Source organism: Equus asinus, chromosome 2 (assembly GCF_041296235.1).
Source record: "Equus asinus isolate D_3611 breed Donkey chromosome 2, EquAss-T2T_v2, whole genome shotgun sequence".
NCBI classification, from domain to species: domain Eukaryota; kingdom Metazoa; phylum Chordata; class Mammalia; order Perissodactyla; family Equidae; genus Equus; species Equus asinus.
In genome coordinates, this window is record NC_091791.1 from 136,100,934 (window position 1) to 136,117,240 (window position 16,307).

General features: G+C 44.1%; 1 protein-coding gene across 25 annotated transcripts in view; it reads right to left on the minus strand.

Moving 5' to 3' along the window:
* Positions 1 to 16,307, minus strand: part of TPM1 (tropomyosin 1) — a 27,219-nt gene continuing 10,912 nt past the window's right edge. For 4 of the 25 annotated variants that reach the window (XM_070504473.1, XM_070504469.1, XM_070504475.1 and 1 more), the window contains 8 exons: positions 13,910 to 14,043; positions 11,720 to 11,837; positions 10,384 to 10,454; positions 9,539 to 9,614; positions 9,018 to 9,080; positions 8,645 to 8,714; positions 7,107 to 7,185; positions 5,471 to 5,670 (listed from right to left, as the gene is read on the minus strand). In XM_070504473.1, coding sequence (XP_070360574.1) covers positions 5,667 to 5,670; positions 7,107 to 7,185; positions 8,645 to 8,714; positions 9,018 to 9,080; positions 9,539 to 9,614; positions 10,384 to 10,454; positions 11,720 to 11,837; positions 13,910 to 14,043 — 615 coding nt within the window. In that variant the 3' untranslated portion in view covers positions 5,471 to 5,666. Of the gene's footprint in view, positions 862 to 5,470; positions 5,671 to 7,102; positions 7,186 to 8,644; positions 8,715 to 9,017; positions 9,081 to 9,538; positions 9,615 to 10,054; positions 10,131 to 10,383; positions 10,455 to 11,719; positions 11,838 to 13,909; positions 14,044 to 16,307 lie in introns of those variants that run through there. The other 21 variants (XM_070504479.1, XM_070504482.1, XM_070504470.1 and 18 more) reach the window with 8 other exon arrangements.

The following is a 16,307-nucleotide window of genomic DNA, read 5'->3' on the forward strand; positions in this document are numbered from 1 at the left end:
TTTAGAAAATGTCCTACAATGTGCATTTTATTCCACATCATTATACAATGTTTACATATAGTTATAGCTCTTAAGAACATGGTTTTTCTTCACCAATTATATGTAGTGCCTAAATCTTTCACTTTAACATCAAGAAATGAAGAGTGGAAACCCACATCGAATGCTGTCCTACGAGCTGTAATGAGCTGCAAGTGTGCCAATTAGAAGGAAATGGTCTTAAGAGAGCAGCGTGACTTACAAACCCTTGGCTTTAGTGAATTCAGGCATACAGGATCCATAGTCTCATCTCATAGTAAAACTCAAGACAAAATAAATTAGTGTTGGACGGAGTTCTAAATTGTACAATATGGAACGAAAGACCACAGTGGGACCTTTTGTTTAAAGTAGCACCAATCCACACCTGATTGTGTTTCCAACATGAATCTTCCTGATGAACACGTCGTTGGCACTTCGAGTGGAAATCTTCCTGCTCTATCTAGTGAGGATTCCTAGACTGACTAAGCATACAGTGCTGCTAAACTCTCTACGAAGTGTGGCAACGTCAACCCGGGAAATGGCACATTGGAATCTTTATGGCCCTGACAGGGTCTTGCCTCTGTGTGTGTGTGTTTTCCCCACCCCCTGATCTAGCTGGTATGTTGTGGATGTTTCTGTGACAGTGGTAAAAGTAAATAAAAATGCATTTACGGGGTTTCAGGGTAAGCATGGTGTTTAAAAACAAAACAAAAAAAACAACAAACACAACATGAAAGAATGTGGTTCGCAGCTAAGGAGGTTTTCACATGTTGTTTAACTCCAGTAAAGTCTGATCCAGCATCTGATGCATACTAAGGTTTTCTTCTTTGGCGTGAGCCACTTTCTCTGTGGTGGGATTAGAAAATTAAGTCATGAATAGCTGCGCTTCGGACACAAGGGTGGTTTGTGCCTTTAGGCAGGCGAACATCAATCACAGACACGGGGGAGACGATTAGAACCAGGCATGCTGGGAGGACACTCCTCATTTCCACACAAGGACCTACGAGGGGGAAGCCGCCTCTGACCAGGAGGAACCACAGGCACAGCGGGTCCTCACGGAGCGGCCAGGCGGGCCTTCACCAGCAATCCACTCAGAACAAAGCTCAGGTGGGGTCAGGTGACGGTTCGCCGGCCGTGTGCCGTGGGGACGGGGAGGTGCTTGCAGCATGGAGTTAATAACAGCAGACATTTCTGAGTCACAGGCAGTGAAAGGTCTGAGAGAAGTGCTGTGGCACAATCTCGCAGAAAACAAAGATGATGTAAATGGTTTTCCGACAACGTTTGAAATCACTTATTTCTGTTGCTCATTAAAAAAAAGGATCAACATTTCATGCACACTTAGTACGACATCCCCTTACTACTCTTAAAGTGTTCTATTTATCATTAGCATGACAGTCTCACCAGACTCCAACATCACCATCAGACGGAATCAAAGCATACCTTTCAGACAACCAGGGCCTTCTGACATGAGCTCCTGTTTTCAAAAGCTATTCTGCCCAAGCATAGGTACATTTAACCATATTTCAAACACTATACCAGGTATTAAGATCTTAGGAATATGAATATGTAATAGAAATATATATATTATATACCATACCCCATATATAATATATATATATAGTTATACACACCCCCCCTGCTTTGGCTTTCTAACTTAAAGCAGGACTCAGTTCTCTGTAGGAAATAGAAAACATTTTTTTTTTGGTTCTCATTATATTTCGGTTCAAACAAGAGGACCTGCTGTCGCAAAGAGGAGTGCTGAATTGATAGTTATAAATATTTATCCATATACATATGTATTTTTACCATAAAAGCTGTTTTGAGATTAAAGAGAACTTAATACTCGAGATAGAAGAAGATAATGCAGGCGAGGCCAGCCTTTCAGCTGCTTCCCTCTGCTTTCGTACACTTCTGCAGAAAGCCACTGTTTTCAACCCTATTAGTTGGAGGTACGACAGTCTGAGGTTTCCTGCCCAGGGCTCCACTCCTAGAATTCAGCCCCAGTTCTTTCCCATTTAAGTTTAATCCTCATTCAGGGCCAGCTTTAGTTGGTTAGTTAGGCGGCGGTTTTGCTCAAGTTGCTGGTAGAGTTGATCTGTACAGGTCAGCAAGCAGGTTAACAGAAGAGAAGAGGCAGAAGGAAGAGAGGTTAGCTAGACTTGGTGAGAGGAAGTTAACAGACAGAACACAGAGATACCTCAGACACAGGTCACTGGCTGAGCGGTTTACCCTCACCCCATGGTCATCTGTCCCGTCCCCAGGGAGGGTGGATGGTAAAGGCCTGGCAGACTTAGGGGAAGCCAGGACCTCTCTCTTGGTGGGAGGGGAGGGGAGCAACAAGATATGAGGGGGAGAAAGAGTGGATGTTTCTCCTGCACCTACAAAAACCACTGTGTGTGAGCTGGAAGCAGTTTCTGGCAAAAGCTGAGGAACTGAGGCAGGGCTGGAGGCAAGCCCACCATGTCACCCGCTCCTTGCTAGGGCTCAGTGGTGATCTTACGGTGACACCTCAACCTGCCCATTGCTGCTCACCTCTTCCTGGACCCCCTTTCATGTCCACTCCAGGGGCTGGCTTTCCTTTCAGGTAATACCAAGAGGGGGCAACAGATACTGCATTAACATTTTTTGAAATGCAGAACTAAGCTCGCTGCCCCTCCCCCAGTCACCATGACACAGGGTACGAATTCTGAACTCTTGTCCAGCTTTGCTACTGGGTGTGTGTACCAAACAGCAAAAGAACACTTATCTCCATTCAAAACTGACTTCAAATTTATCTGCTTACTTCTTGAAGAGGATGGCATTCGAGTTTGGCGCTAGACGGATGTGTGTAAAATGAACAAAATCTCAAACATCTACATGGAGACCAGTGTGATATAAATTTTACACATTGGTATGTAATCTGCAAGGAAGTCTGTCTGTACTGATAAGAGTGAGTCTATATCTGACGGTCCAAGGGACACCCAGACAATGACAAGAACCTGGCACCTACCACAAAAAGCCGGAGAATACAAAACTGTTGTGAATGACAGTAACAGCCTGGACCCAGAAACTCTAATGATCTTGAAAAGTTGAGAACCCCAGCCCTGGGGAAAATGAAAATGTCCAGTCTCCAGCCCTATGTCTGTTGGGAAATTGATCAATTCTTATTTTAACTTTCTCTGATAAATAGTAGGAGATGGGAAAGATGTTATGTTCACATTCTGTTTTCTAGCTTGGAGTATCTGCCGCCTTGTCCTCTTTGCTCATCCAAATTTTCTGAATACTCAAAACCCTGGTCAAATGTCACCTCCTGCAGATGGCTTTCAATTATTCTCTCTTCCTCGCTGACTCTAAACGCACATCACCTATTAGTTCAGACTTGCTTCACTCATCTGTTTTCTCACAAGATGGCCAGCTCGTGGAGGCCAAGAACATTTCTGATTCATCTCTTGACCATCTTCCACTACTTTCCACAGTGTCTTGCAAACCGAAATCCTGCCACTATATTCACAGTCTCACATGGGGAAGTATCCAAATGGGCAGGCAGGATGTCTCAGTCTGCTGAGCCAATGTTTGGCCAAGCTGGAATGGAAGAACTTCGGAGAAACCTTAGGGAATCAATGTGAACTGAGCTCAAATGACAGCTGTCCCTACCACATCCTCCTTTGGACCTGCTCCACCTCAGGTGCCATGGAGCTGAGACACCTGGGTAGCCTGAGGGCAGGGATCAGAAATCGTTACATATTTGGAAGTATTTTCCCCTCCTGTCCCACCTCCCAGGTGTTGGGGCCTCTAGTGCCCAGACTTGGCAATGCTTTCGATTTGGTCCAACCAAGGCTCTTGCAGCAGCTGTAGCAGTGGCCTAGCCCTTTGAACTAGAAGGCTGGGCTCTGACAATTTCTCGATAAACTCAACTTGCTACTTATCCTCTTGCATGCCCACACCTTCTTGGGCTATTCCAGATTTGCCTTCCCAATCCATCAGTTTCCTATTTCCCCTTGTAGACTGTACTTAGAGAAAGTGTGAAAGTCTCTGGAAGAGCTTCCAAAAAACAGATGTGCCCTCAGACTTAACAAAACATCTGCTCAGCAGAACGTGCACTCTGGCCATTTTGTCTATGGCAGGAAGCAGGGTTACTCAGAGAAGGGCCCACGTCTATCACCCTGAATTTAAAGAAGAACCAAGCACGAATCATGGTCAAAAGTAGGCCCAAGGAGCCTTAGGAAAAGAAAAACGTGCAATTCCAGACGTCTTTATATTCTCAAGGGAGAGACACCGTCCTGATGGAAGTCTACTACAGCACTGCTAAAATACTCATGTCACAGACCTCTCAAGGGTATTCTTTTCTCTGCTCTGACGTCTCTGTTGAGTGATTGACATGACAAATTTATTTGACTACAGTGGTACATCAACCCTCTTAGGCTAACAAAACCTACACACAAACAGATGAAGATCACCCACATTTAAAACACAGGAGAAATACAGCCAGACTTTTGAGAAAGGAGAAATGTTGGGAATTAAGAAACAAAAGTCCACATCATTTTAAAGTTCTAATTTTGCAATGTTTGTGTGTGTTTTTAATCACTTACTTGCTGTTTTTGAAGTGAAATAGTGAAGCCCAAATAAAACAGAACTGTATTCTGAATTAATTTCCACCAACTAATTTGGCGGGGGGTGCCGACGGGGAGAGAATCACCTTCATTTGCTATACTTTAAAAATGTTCACAAATGAAAAAAAACCAGCTATTAACACAAAGATTCTGTATGTACAATCAATTTTGACTTGAACATAGTAATCACATTTAGTAAACCTAAGATGTCATTTCATGATTGAAATGAACGTGGCTGAGTAATGAATATCCTTTGAAAAAGTTTTAAGTGTTCTTTGTGCTTAAAAAAACGGATGATCAAGGATCTCAACTTACATCGTTTGAATCCAAGTTCTTTTTCACCTTTCCCGATAAGTAAATTCCTAGCAATGGGGGATGGCTGGGGAGCCATTCATTAGTTAATCACGTCCTCCCACGCAGGGCCATCTAAATATCAACAAAGAAGGCTCACCACACCCCAAACTAAATAAACCTCTGGCAGAGGAAGACACTGCTTAAGGTGGATCTTTCAATTCCAACAAGCAGCATCCTCTGTGCAGACGTTCTCAACCCAGACTGTACACCAGAACCGTCACAATCCCTAAAAAATACAGATGCCCAGGCCTCACTCTACCCCTTGGAAACCAAAACTCTGAAAAGGACTCAGGCATGGGTATTTTTTTTAAAAGTTCCACAAGGAACCACTGCTTTAGGAACTCTTGATATTAACGTATAACATTCAGAATGAAAAGGGAAAAAGCAAAAAAAAAAAAAAAAAAAAGCAGCAGCCAAAAATTAACCCTCATATGCATGAAGCAGATTTGTAGTTTATTCGGTTTTGGAACTAAAATGTCAATAAATAAGAAGTAAAAAGAAAAGCCAACAGAAACAGTTCCACAGTGTTTATTTTACACTGAAATGAAGAGCTTCTGTACAATAGAAAGCACAGTGTGTGCCTGGCCCTACGGCAGGAAGCTGACAGAAAGAGCCAGGCTCAGCTGGAGAAGAGACAAACCGCAGAGCTCAGAGAGGTGGAACGTCCAGCTTGATGAAAGGGTCTTGGGAGAAGTGAAGCAAAGAAACTTATCTGCATGAAGAGAAAAGATGGGAGAAAAAGAAAAAAAGTGGCACAAATGGAAAAAAGGAAAACCGAACTCAGAGATGAGAACAGCACTTGAAACACAGGTGAGAAGCAGACATGCAAAACCCGCGGCCAGCTGCACCTGCAGGAGGATGGCCATCTTTACCCCCAGTGTCTGGACCCGAGGGGTCACAGGCCCCCTCTGGGTAAGGGTCCATTTAAAGACTCATGAACAGAATTTAAAAGCAAATTTTAAGCGAAACCCACCTCTCAGAATATTTAATTGTACTTGATGCTAAACGTTTTCCCCATAGAATCACCAAATTTTAGTACTGGAAAAGACCTTAGAGACGGTGATCTGGTCCACCCCCTCATTTACAAATGCGAGAAGAGTCATGGAATGCTCTCTAGTTTCCATGGTGACAGTCGTGTCTCTAAGGGCAATGTGGAGATTCTATAACCTGTAAGGCAGCAGGCACATGCCACACTCTTCAAGCTACCATTTTTCTGCATGGGTAAAGGAATGACAGGTGGGCCTGGAAACGAAATTTCCAGCTCCTAAGGAATTCGCTGCTATATTATTAGAACGAAGAGCATACTCGGTGAAACATTCCAGGTTAGAATTTAAAGAGGCAGAGTAAGTTTAATGTTTAGGTTTGGTTAGTAATATGTAAATTACTTCTGTCTGCTCATGGTTCTCATGAGAACAAGACCATCTACTCCAACACTGACTGCCTCACCATAGAAAAAGCTGGGCCATTAACTCCCAAACTCATATTGCACAATCTGTGTTCTATTTCCCATGTGTTTGACACAGTTTGTGGTGTTTTTTGCATTTTAATTCCTTTTATATAAATACAGAATATTAAAGGCTTGGTTACTCAGCAGAGGGTTCATTTCTGTCTAGAATTCTTAAAAGTGAGGAAGAGATGATCTTTTACAGCACCATTCTTCAGGCTGCATTTGATCAATTTCCTTTCCCTCAGAACCTCAGTAACCTGACACTTTAGGGCTCTTTAAATGTGTATTTCTTTTGTGAAAATGATCACATTGTATTTCATTGAATTTCCGGAAACCAATTGTTATTTCCAGGGAAGTTCCTGCACAACTGCACAGCTTTCTAATTTCACTTGAGCCTCGTTTAACTTCCTAAAAAGATAGCGCTCAAGTCACTCACTGCAGGTCACTGCTTGGTGGGAACAATCCAGCTCAGATTATGAAATAAACGGATTCTGAAAGGAAAATGACTTGTACAGATCCTTAAACTACTTGGCCTTTATATTAGTAGAATGTGAAAAAACAATGACGATCCTAGATTACGCAGAAAGTAAACAGAAAGGTGCAAAGATGGAGATTCTGGAGGTACAGAAGGAAGCAGCGGTGAGTTTATCGTATTAGCGTGAGGGCGCGAATGTGAGCAGGCAGGGTGGATGAACATTTACATGGAAGTCATATCGTTGAGAGCGTGGTCCAGCTCCTCGCTGATGGCTTTGTACTTCAGTTTCTGAGCGTACAGCTCGTCTATGACCAGGAAGTGGAAGGCAGAGGTGCAAGGACATGGAGAGTGATCAAGAGATGGAGGGTGAGTGAGGGTGGCACGGACACCATCCCGACACAGCAGCAAGAAAAGGGCAATGCATGAAGGAATTGGTGCCGCAGCAGGTGGCCAGTGCAGGAGGCGTGCGTTTTGTTTTTAAATGAATTGAAACAAAAACAAAAAGAACAAAACCCATTAGAAAATAAAACAAGAAAGACTCAATATGAAAATCATAACAAATAGGGTAGGTAGGTTTATCAGTAAACCATGTTAAGCCCTAAACAAAACCACAGAAGGCTGTCTCCTGGGTGGGTAAGAGAACACTTTTCTTTTATAGGGCCATATTTTAATTACGGTGGAGTAGTCAGCCGCCTGCAACTATAAACAGTGGAAAAAATATCCAAGGGCAATGTTTGGGAAGAACAATTCATGACAATAGTCTGTAATCCTTCTCTGGCTCCACTTTCGGGCCACTGACTTCCTGACAAACTAGACCACTAAGCCGTCGATCTCTCAGTGCTGTGTAAACTCCTCTTGTGGTCTTCCTGCTCACGCTGTCCTGTCACCGGCCTAGGGGGCTTGAAAGGCGCCGACAGCCACACTTTTGATGGTGGTAGTGTGCCCAGCCTGCACTTTACAGTTTGTCATGATGGAAGTTTCCCACTTTGCTGCCCTCTGGCAGACTGTTTGGTAACCATTCATCATTCTCTCTTCTCCATCAGCTTGGCTATCATCTGCACCAACCCCCAGTCCCTCTCTAGCCCCTTCTGCCTCTGATGTACATATTCTATGTACTTTTTCTTTCTTTCCTTTCCACAGCTGACCCTTCACAAGCCTCAGAGCTCAACATTTAGGATTTCTGTGAGATACAGTGGGTGTTACTAATACAAAACCTTAAATATCTTAGGGGAGAAATGCTTAAGTATAATCTCAAAATACAATGCCCTATTATCCCCACCCCCTTTCAGGGTATAGAGCATTTGCCAAGATCATTAATGGCTGAAAAAATCCCCACCTACACCCTTACACTGAATTCCTACTTGGAAGAAGATGAGTTCTGTCTAAAGACAAATCCATATCATTCTGTCAATTAGGAGGGGTGACTAAAGACAGACAATACACTAGAGTCTTTCCCATTTACAACCACCTCACCTACAATGAAAAATAAACCTGCCACACTCCTGAAGGGTGTCTAGTAAAGTTGGATGGATCTGGCATTACAAAGAGATGTACCCTGTCTGCTGGCTAACAATCATCTGGTGAGCAGAGGACTCAGGCCCAAGAGTTTTAGAGCCAGAGAATGAAAACCCCGAAGGACAGACAGGAAGAAGGTGCAAGAGCAAAGAAGTATATTAAGGAGGATGCACGTGGATTGGAAAATTGTCTTGCCAGGTCAGTATTCAACCATAAGGATTAAATTAAAAACAAAACTTAAGGTCTTACCTTCTAAGTCATCAATGCTTTTCTCCAATTTAGTTACTGACCTCTCTGCAAATTCAGCCCGAGTCTCAGCCTGTAATGATTCAGTTTATTTCGATTAAAATTGGGAAGTTTATATTTCCAGTAGCTACAAATACAGAGAAAACCAGACAATGAAAACCAAGCTCAGCACCCATAAAATGGGTCTGATACTACCTGCCAGTCAGTCACCACCGTGAGAGGCGGCAGCTAGTGCAGTACATGAACTCCAAGACCACCTATGCATATTCCTGACTTGGATCATCATAACTTTAAAATGAAAAGGCCCTGACCTGCTCCATAAAAACAAACTCATTTAAAATCCAGTTGGCTTTGTCCAAAACACTCATAATATTACCTCCTTCAGCTTGTCAGAAAGGACCTTGATCTCTTCCTCATATTTGTCTTCCTTCTGTGAGTACTGTAATTAGAAAGAACATTCCAGATGTCAGGCCACAGCTCACTCAATACTCTTGTCTTCTAATACAAAGAAAGCGCCAGCCCAGCCAACAGATGTTGAGGATCTCTTAGGAGGTAATGGAGCCCCTGATATCAAATGGCATAGCACAATACATTCTCTGTTTTCTTGCCTCTTGTTTTACATGAGATAAGAACAAGATAACTTATCCATTTGGCACTTGGTTTAAATTAAATTGTTACAGATGACTCACATACTCAACATAAAATACATTCTTGATTAAAAAAAAAAAAGAATCTGCTCGCCAATAACCATTAGGAAATCACCTCAAAACGATTCCATTTACTAAAATGCCTGATGCACTACTGCTTTCATCGGCCGGGCCTCAGAAAAGAAAAAGCGTGTGTCTTTTGAGTAGTTCTTAGAAGACACTTTTCCCCCATACCATGCTCCTGGCCTACCTTCTCAGCCTGAGCCTCCAGTGACTTCAAGTTGTTCGTCACAGTTTTCAATTCTTCTTCAAGCTCGGCACATTTGCTAATGTTTTCGATCAGAGGCAGAGAGGGTGGGAGACAAGCCAAAGGAAAGAGGAGAGAAAAAGGAGAGGGATGGGAAAAAATGAAAACCGAGTCCTAGAGAACAAAGGGCTGCCTTAAAGTAGCCAAATCATCATGTATTAAAATGCTCAATTTTGCCATGGACACTGCCCCCCTTGCAAGAGCAGAAGGCAGGGTGACAAACGCCAACAAATTTGAAGTGTGATAATTTGGCTGCTTCTTTGGCTGCACCAAAGAGCATTTATGAAGGAAAAACAAAGGAGTATAAAGGACCCAAAGAAAGCACTTAAAGCAAGAAATAAGACAGCAGAGGGTGTAGTGAAGGTGCAGGCGTTACACCAAACGGACCAGGAGGCATTGGAAGCTGAAAGACGTCTGGGTTGCAGTTAAACCTAAAAACCACACATGAGCCATCAGTACCTTATCCTCTGCAGCCATTAATGCTTTCAAGGTCTGATCCATTATTCTTAATTGTTCTTCCAGCTGTCGAACTTGGCTGTTAGTGGACACAGGAAATGCACAAGGCCATTCTCAAAATCAGTGTGCAGGTAAGGCATGCGGTGATACACACATTCACACACAGACACCCCGCACAAGTGCTCCGAGTTCCGTACTCGTAACTCATCCACGTCAACACATAAGGAGCCCGGAGCTGAAACAGGTACATGTGCAGCTGCCAGAAGGTCATGCTGTTTAGTCACTGCTCTGCAGCACCCCACACACGGCCTCCTGGCACCGGGCCTGCTTACCCTTCTGAGAGCTCAGCCCGTTCCTCTGCACGTTCCAAGTCACTCTCAATGATGACCAGCTTACGGGCCACCTGTAGCAGGACAAACAATACACACACACCATGGGGCTTGCAAGCTTTGAGTAAGGGGGTTTCGGGTGGGAATTGGATCCATCTGCCCCTAGGAGTTCTTGTCCACAAACAAGACGATCTTCTTTCCCATGGACTGGAGAGAAACCTCTGTCCATGAGGAGTGCCACTGGAGAGAAGACCAGAGGCCTCTGCTTACAACGACCCAGAATGGTTAGCGATGAGTGGGCAGTCTCATTTTAGGTCTGACCCAGGTGAAGTCTGTATAATTACACAGCAGCCAGACCAAAGTTTGGAAGGAGGGACAGAGACAAAATTCACAATCTCAAAAATAGCAGTATGAGGAGACATGACGCGTTTTATGCTGAAAAGGTGGGGGCTGCCAAGCAAATACTGAAAATAATCCTAAGAACTCCATCAATTTAGAGCTTTGTACCTTAACCTCCTTTTTGTGGAGGAAGGTGAAGTGCCAACAGAAATAGCAAGAGAAGCTAACGTGAGATAAGCTGGCGAGATGACTAATGAAGCCAAGTCTGTATTTAGTGGGAGAAAGAACCAGTGAGAAGAAAAGATCCTCTGAAGCATTTCAAAATTAATGGGCACAGTGTAATCTGGAGATGACGACAATAATAATAAAAAATAAAAGAGGGTCAATGCCATTTTCAGGATAGCCAGGATGTGATAAGTAAGGGAAATACTAAAACCTTAATGGTCATTTTGGATCTGTTATAGAGGTCATCTTCATGGGGACACAACCAGGAGCTGATTCACCCTGAACCCGCCTTGATAATGGGATTCCACCACCTCGAGGAGAGAGGAGGACAGATTGAAAACAGCCTCTGTGGATCTCCCGAGTGAGGGCATGGTCCGTGTCTCTGCGCTGCCTGAAGCGGACGGTGCTCGGTGACACGCCCGGAAGAACCGCCTGCACGCTGACAGCAAGAGGCTCCTTCCACAAGACTCAAGAGGCCCAACTCTCCCTTCTCCTGGCCAAAGAGCTTTTGCTCCGGTCTTTGCGGGGGAGGGCAGGGAAGCTTCGGTCTCTCCTAGTGCTACTACTGGCTTCATGATAAAGCCTGGGATCCGCTAGCAGGATCAAAATAAGAACCATTTTCTGGAGACAAAGGAACTCTGCTTCTCAAAACCAGGCGTTTCTGCCAAGGAAGCAGATCATTTCACTGGAGAATTCAGGGCTGCACACTCTCCCTGGCCCCCCCTCCAGGGCTACTGCTGGGGAGTCCACGAGGCTTCGGGCCCCAGGATCTGACCTCTTCATACTTGCGGTCGGCATCTTCAGCAATGTGCTTGGCCTCTTTCAGTTGGATCTCCTGAATTTCCATTTTCTCTTCATCCTTTTGGGCTCGGCTCTCAATGACTTTCATGCCTCTGAAAAGGAAGACAAGCAGGAAACCCCAGGTTTAGAGCTGACCCCCACAAACCCAGGGCAGGCTGCGTGATCTGTGGGGTCACAGTGTAACTGGCAGCCCAAAATAGAGCACAGAGCTGCTTTTATTTTCCAAACCACAAAGACTTCTGCAAAGTTCAGACTTTGCAGAGCTGAAGGCAGAAAAAGACACACACTTCTGTTTATCATGAATGTACTGGTGAAACTGTCCAGGCATTGAAAGTCAAATGGAAGGTACCATGTCAGGATGCTGTTTGAATCTGGGAGGCATGGAATCAGGAAAAGCCAACATGCTTTACTCGCTATGTAAATAATGGGATTTCTTCCCTCTCCTAATGGGAAGCTTCGGCTTGAAAATGGACCAAGGTTAGAACAGAAGCAAATTTATCTTCATGCACCCCGTCCTACAAGGAAAGTAGCTGTTCTTACCCCAGGAGCCATAAGTGAAAATATTAGATTGAACCACATGAAACTGCTGACATTTGACCACTTCAGACCTCCAAAATGGCAATTTCATATGGGTCAACCTAATATTTTAGATGTGAAACTATGAGTTTTGCCTTTAGTGGAACTCCTTCATAATAGAGGCGTTGAAGACAGGACTGACACCATCTTCTATGCTGATGTGCATATTAGGGTCCAATAGCATGGTGTGTTATGGGAAAATGTAAAATGACCTCTGATACACTACAGATTTATGGAAAAACAAGTCATTTAAAATGGCATGCACTTGCCAAAATGTAAGTAGGCAGTACGGTGAATAAACCACTCTTTTTGGATGAAGCACTACGATCTGCTTTAGGAGACCTGAGTTCTAATCTTGCCTCGGCATAAACTGGCTGTGAGACTCCGGACAGGACACATCAGTCTCTGAGCCCTAGTTTTTTCAGCTGTAAAACCAAGGGATTGGAGTAAATGATCTCTAAATTCCTTACTACTCCAAAGTCTAAGATTATCAGATTGCCTTTTCGGTTCACTAACAAGTGTATTTCAGGAAGAAGTCAGCCACAAAACCACTGGTATGTGTACACTGTAGGAGATGATGAGTCATCTTAAAGAATTCCAAAACTCCTGCCGGAGAAGGAAACAATAAGCAGCAGTGAATAATGAGCTGAAAGCTTCAGCTAAAAAGTTTCTTGAATCCTGAAGTCTGAAATCACTCTTCATCCACGGTGGCAGGGAGCAGAAACTCACTTAGAAGGTGGAGAAATGGACAAAATAATTGATTGCATTCTTCTGCCCTGGTCACAGTACAGACAATACACTTCCAGTGTTCTGAGTCACCACACCACTTTGTCATCCCTCAAGCATCAGAACTCTTTTCGGGTCTCACCGGGTGCTTCTATGCAATATGAATACATTAACTTGAACAGCTGAGCATAAGAGAAAATGCCTTCCAGAATATATGAAGTTGTGCTGGTCTATGTGGCCACGGTTCTCCTTTACTACCACAAAGCTGAATCTTGGAGCAGTAAGCCAGGCACAGCCAGGTTACACTGGGAGCGGGCTCAGAAGACACGAGTACCTGACTGTTTCATGTGGGCGCACGTGTCTTATCAGCATTACTAAGTCCGTAACAATTTACTTTTGCAGATCATGTTTCTGTTTTATCTGTGCTTTCTCTTCTACCTATTTGGGCTATTCGACAAGCAACAGCCCACAGAGGCCTGAGCCTTTCTTTGGTGCATTTTAAAATCAAGTTATCTTTCAGAAAAAATGCAGTCCTGTGGTCAGCAGGAACAAAAGAACCAATGTTACCCCTAGAATTTCTCGTTTATACGTCCATCCCCGTTGCTGGATGGTGAGCTCTCCGAGGGCAGAAATAGGATCTCTTTCTTATTTGTAATCTGGGGGCTGAAAACAGTGCTTTGCACATAGGTGTCCGACTAATGTCAAATGAACAAAACCAATAAAGTTACACCCGGGACCAAGTGAGGAAATGATCCCACCAAGGGACGGGAAAACTCTTAAGCTCCAAATATTGGAGAAGCCCTCCCGCTCCCCCAGGAGGAAAGGCCTGTGCTAAGAGCTGGGCTGGATGGGGTGTCCTCACCTCTCGCTCTCATCTGCTGCCTTCTCGGCTTCCTCCAGCTTCTGCAGGGCTGTGGCCAGACGCTCCTGGGCACGATCCAGCTCTTCCTCAACCAGCTGGATGCGTCTGTTCAGAGAGGCCACATCGGCTTCAGCCTAGGCAGAGAGAGCGAAAGGCATGTCAGAGGTGTAGAGAGGAGAGGGTCTCGCCTTCGGGAAGTGGCTGAGACTGGAACTCTGATTTCAGTCAGGAACCCAGACCTTGTGGTGAGCTACCTTTAAATGTGTAACCAGCCCCAGTCAACTGTGGAGTTCTCAGTTCACACACTGATTTCTACTGTGAATGTTCACACTAGTGTAAATGCAAATCCACACCCACAAACCTCATGGAACAGACGGACCCTTAGCAAACGCTCTCTCACTTGGTTCCTTTCTTTCATAGATTTCAACACACCAGCTTTACCTGACTGTTACAAGAGACCTTCATTAGACAACTCCCTCAGTGGGGGGCTGATGTACGACAGAGACGACAAGACTTACCCAGGCTCAGCCACATAAGGCAAGAGCAGCACAGCCAGAAATCAGACTCAGGAGTCTCAGTTCCTCTTTCTCCTGGCCAATTTCTCAAAGAGGCCTTATAAAGGAACTAAAATATTTTAAAATTCAGCAGTTCTAAAATATACACCATAAAGACACACAACAAAATCCAGGAACCACCTTCCCCACTGCCCGTTTCAGGACTCCCTTCAGAATAAGTGCTCACACTGGAAGAGGGCCAAGACAAATTTCCCAAGAGTTTTTAACACAAGCCTACTGGAATTTCTTACAAGTCAAGGTCGCTATAAGGAAAGTTGCAAACTCCTTAGAAGAGAAGCAGTGCAGATGCTGTTTTTATTTGGTATCTATCTCTGAAATAAGACACTTCTTGGGGATTCAGTGATTACCTACTGTAAGCATCTATTACGATGAGCCTCAGCGCGCTGGCCAGACTGTGATGGTCTGTTATATACACTTGCATTGGCAGCTGTTTAAATATTATGCATGGAAATGAAAGATGGAACTTACGAGTCAGATATCGTTTCCTCATCCTCATCCACTTTGAACATATGCCTACCACGGGGTGACAGGGTTTTCAGGACACTGGAGAGTTTTCTAAACATGTCGGGGACTATGCTAGTTCTCTATCTACATTCCTTCTTTGCTCAACTGTCGCTTCTCAGGTGCACAGAATCACAGTTCTCTGCAGAGTATGGGCTCAGTAAACGTCTGCTGAATAAAACGAGTAAAACCAACCTAATTTAAACAAAAGCAACTTTCTTAGCCCATGGACCCATGATATACACAGTTTGAAATGCACACACAGTTAAAAGAGAGGCTGCGATTATGGCCTTGAATCAAAGGAATACAAGAACATTCAGCTCTTTGCTCAACCACATTTGTAGGATTTCAAATGCCAAGTTTTGTCTGGGAAAGAGAGGAGATTAGGGCATCTCCAACCATAGAGAAGGACTCCTTATAAAAAACCATTCAAGTAGGCTTTTATCTCGTCAAAGATTAACTATGTAGTAATAATCGGTTGATAGAGGCAGGGGGAAATGAGAATTGAATTGAGGACAGTTTATACCTTTACTGGCCCACAAAGTAAATCATTACCGATGCACAGCTAGTAATGAGCCCCACCAAGTCTGACTGGCAGGTGACCTGTAGTTCTGGAGGAGGGGTGAGGGTAACAGGGACAACAAATTTCTTTTTCTCCCCAAAGTCCCCCGGTACATAGTTGTGTATTTTTTAGTTGTGGGTCCTTCTAGTTGTGCTATGTGGGACGCCACCTCAGCATGGCCTGATGAGCGGTGCCATGTCCGTGCCCAGGATCTGAAGTGGTGAAACCCTGGGCCGCTGAAGTGGAGCGCGTGAACCCAACCACTCGGCCATGGGGCTGGCCCCAACAAATTTCTTAATTACAGAGGACTGTCTTTTTAAAGTCTTTAGCCCTATTTTTAAAAAAATTGGAAGGAGATATATACTTTAAGGGTATACTTTTGGGTCAGGTCATCTTCTTCGCTTTTATGTATTTTCCACTTCCAATAAAATTCTATTCCTTTTATGAACAGGAGGAAGCAAGCAAGTAATTCTGAAAGTTAAAAACAAAAATGAAGAGCAAAACCAAAAAAAATCCTCAGCAGAGTGTCTAGGTCATGTAATCCAAAGTATATCTCTTTTTCTCCCCTTTCCTTCTTGTTGTTTTTAATATGAAGGCAAGCAAATATCCTTGTCACAGGTGCCGTGGCCAGAGAAAGTCAACAGGACTTTCAAAGCGTTTTTTGTAGCCACCACATTCTAAGTTCCCTGCTCTGCTTTCGATCTGCACCCCAGCCTTGAGAACTGTGTACTCACAGAAAGGAGACCGTTTACGCTCTAAG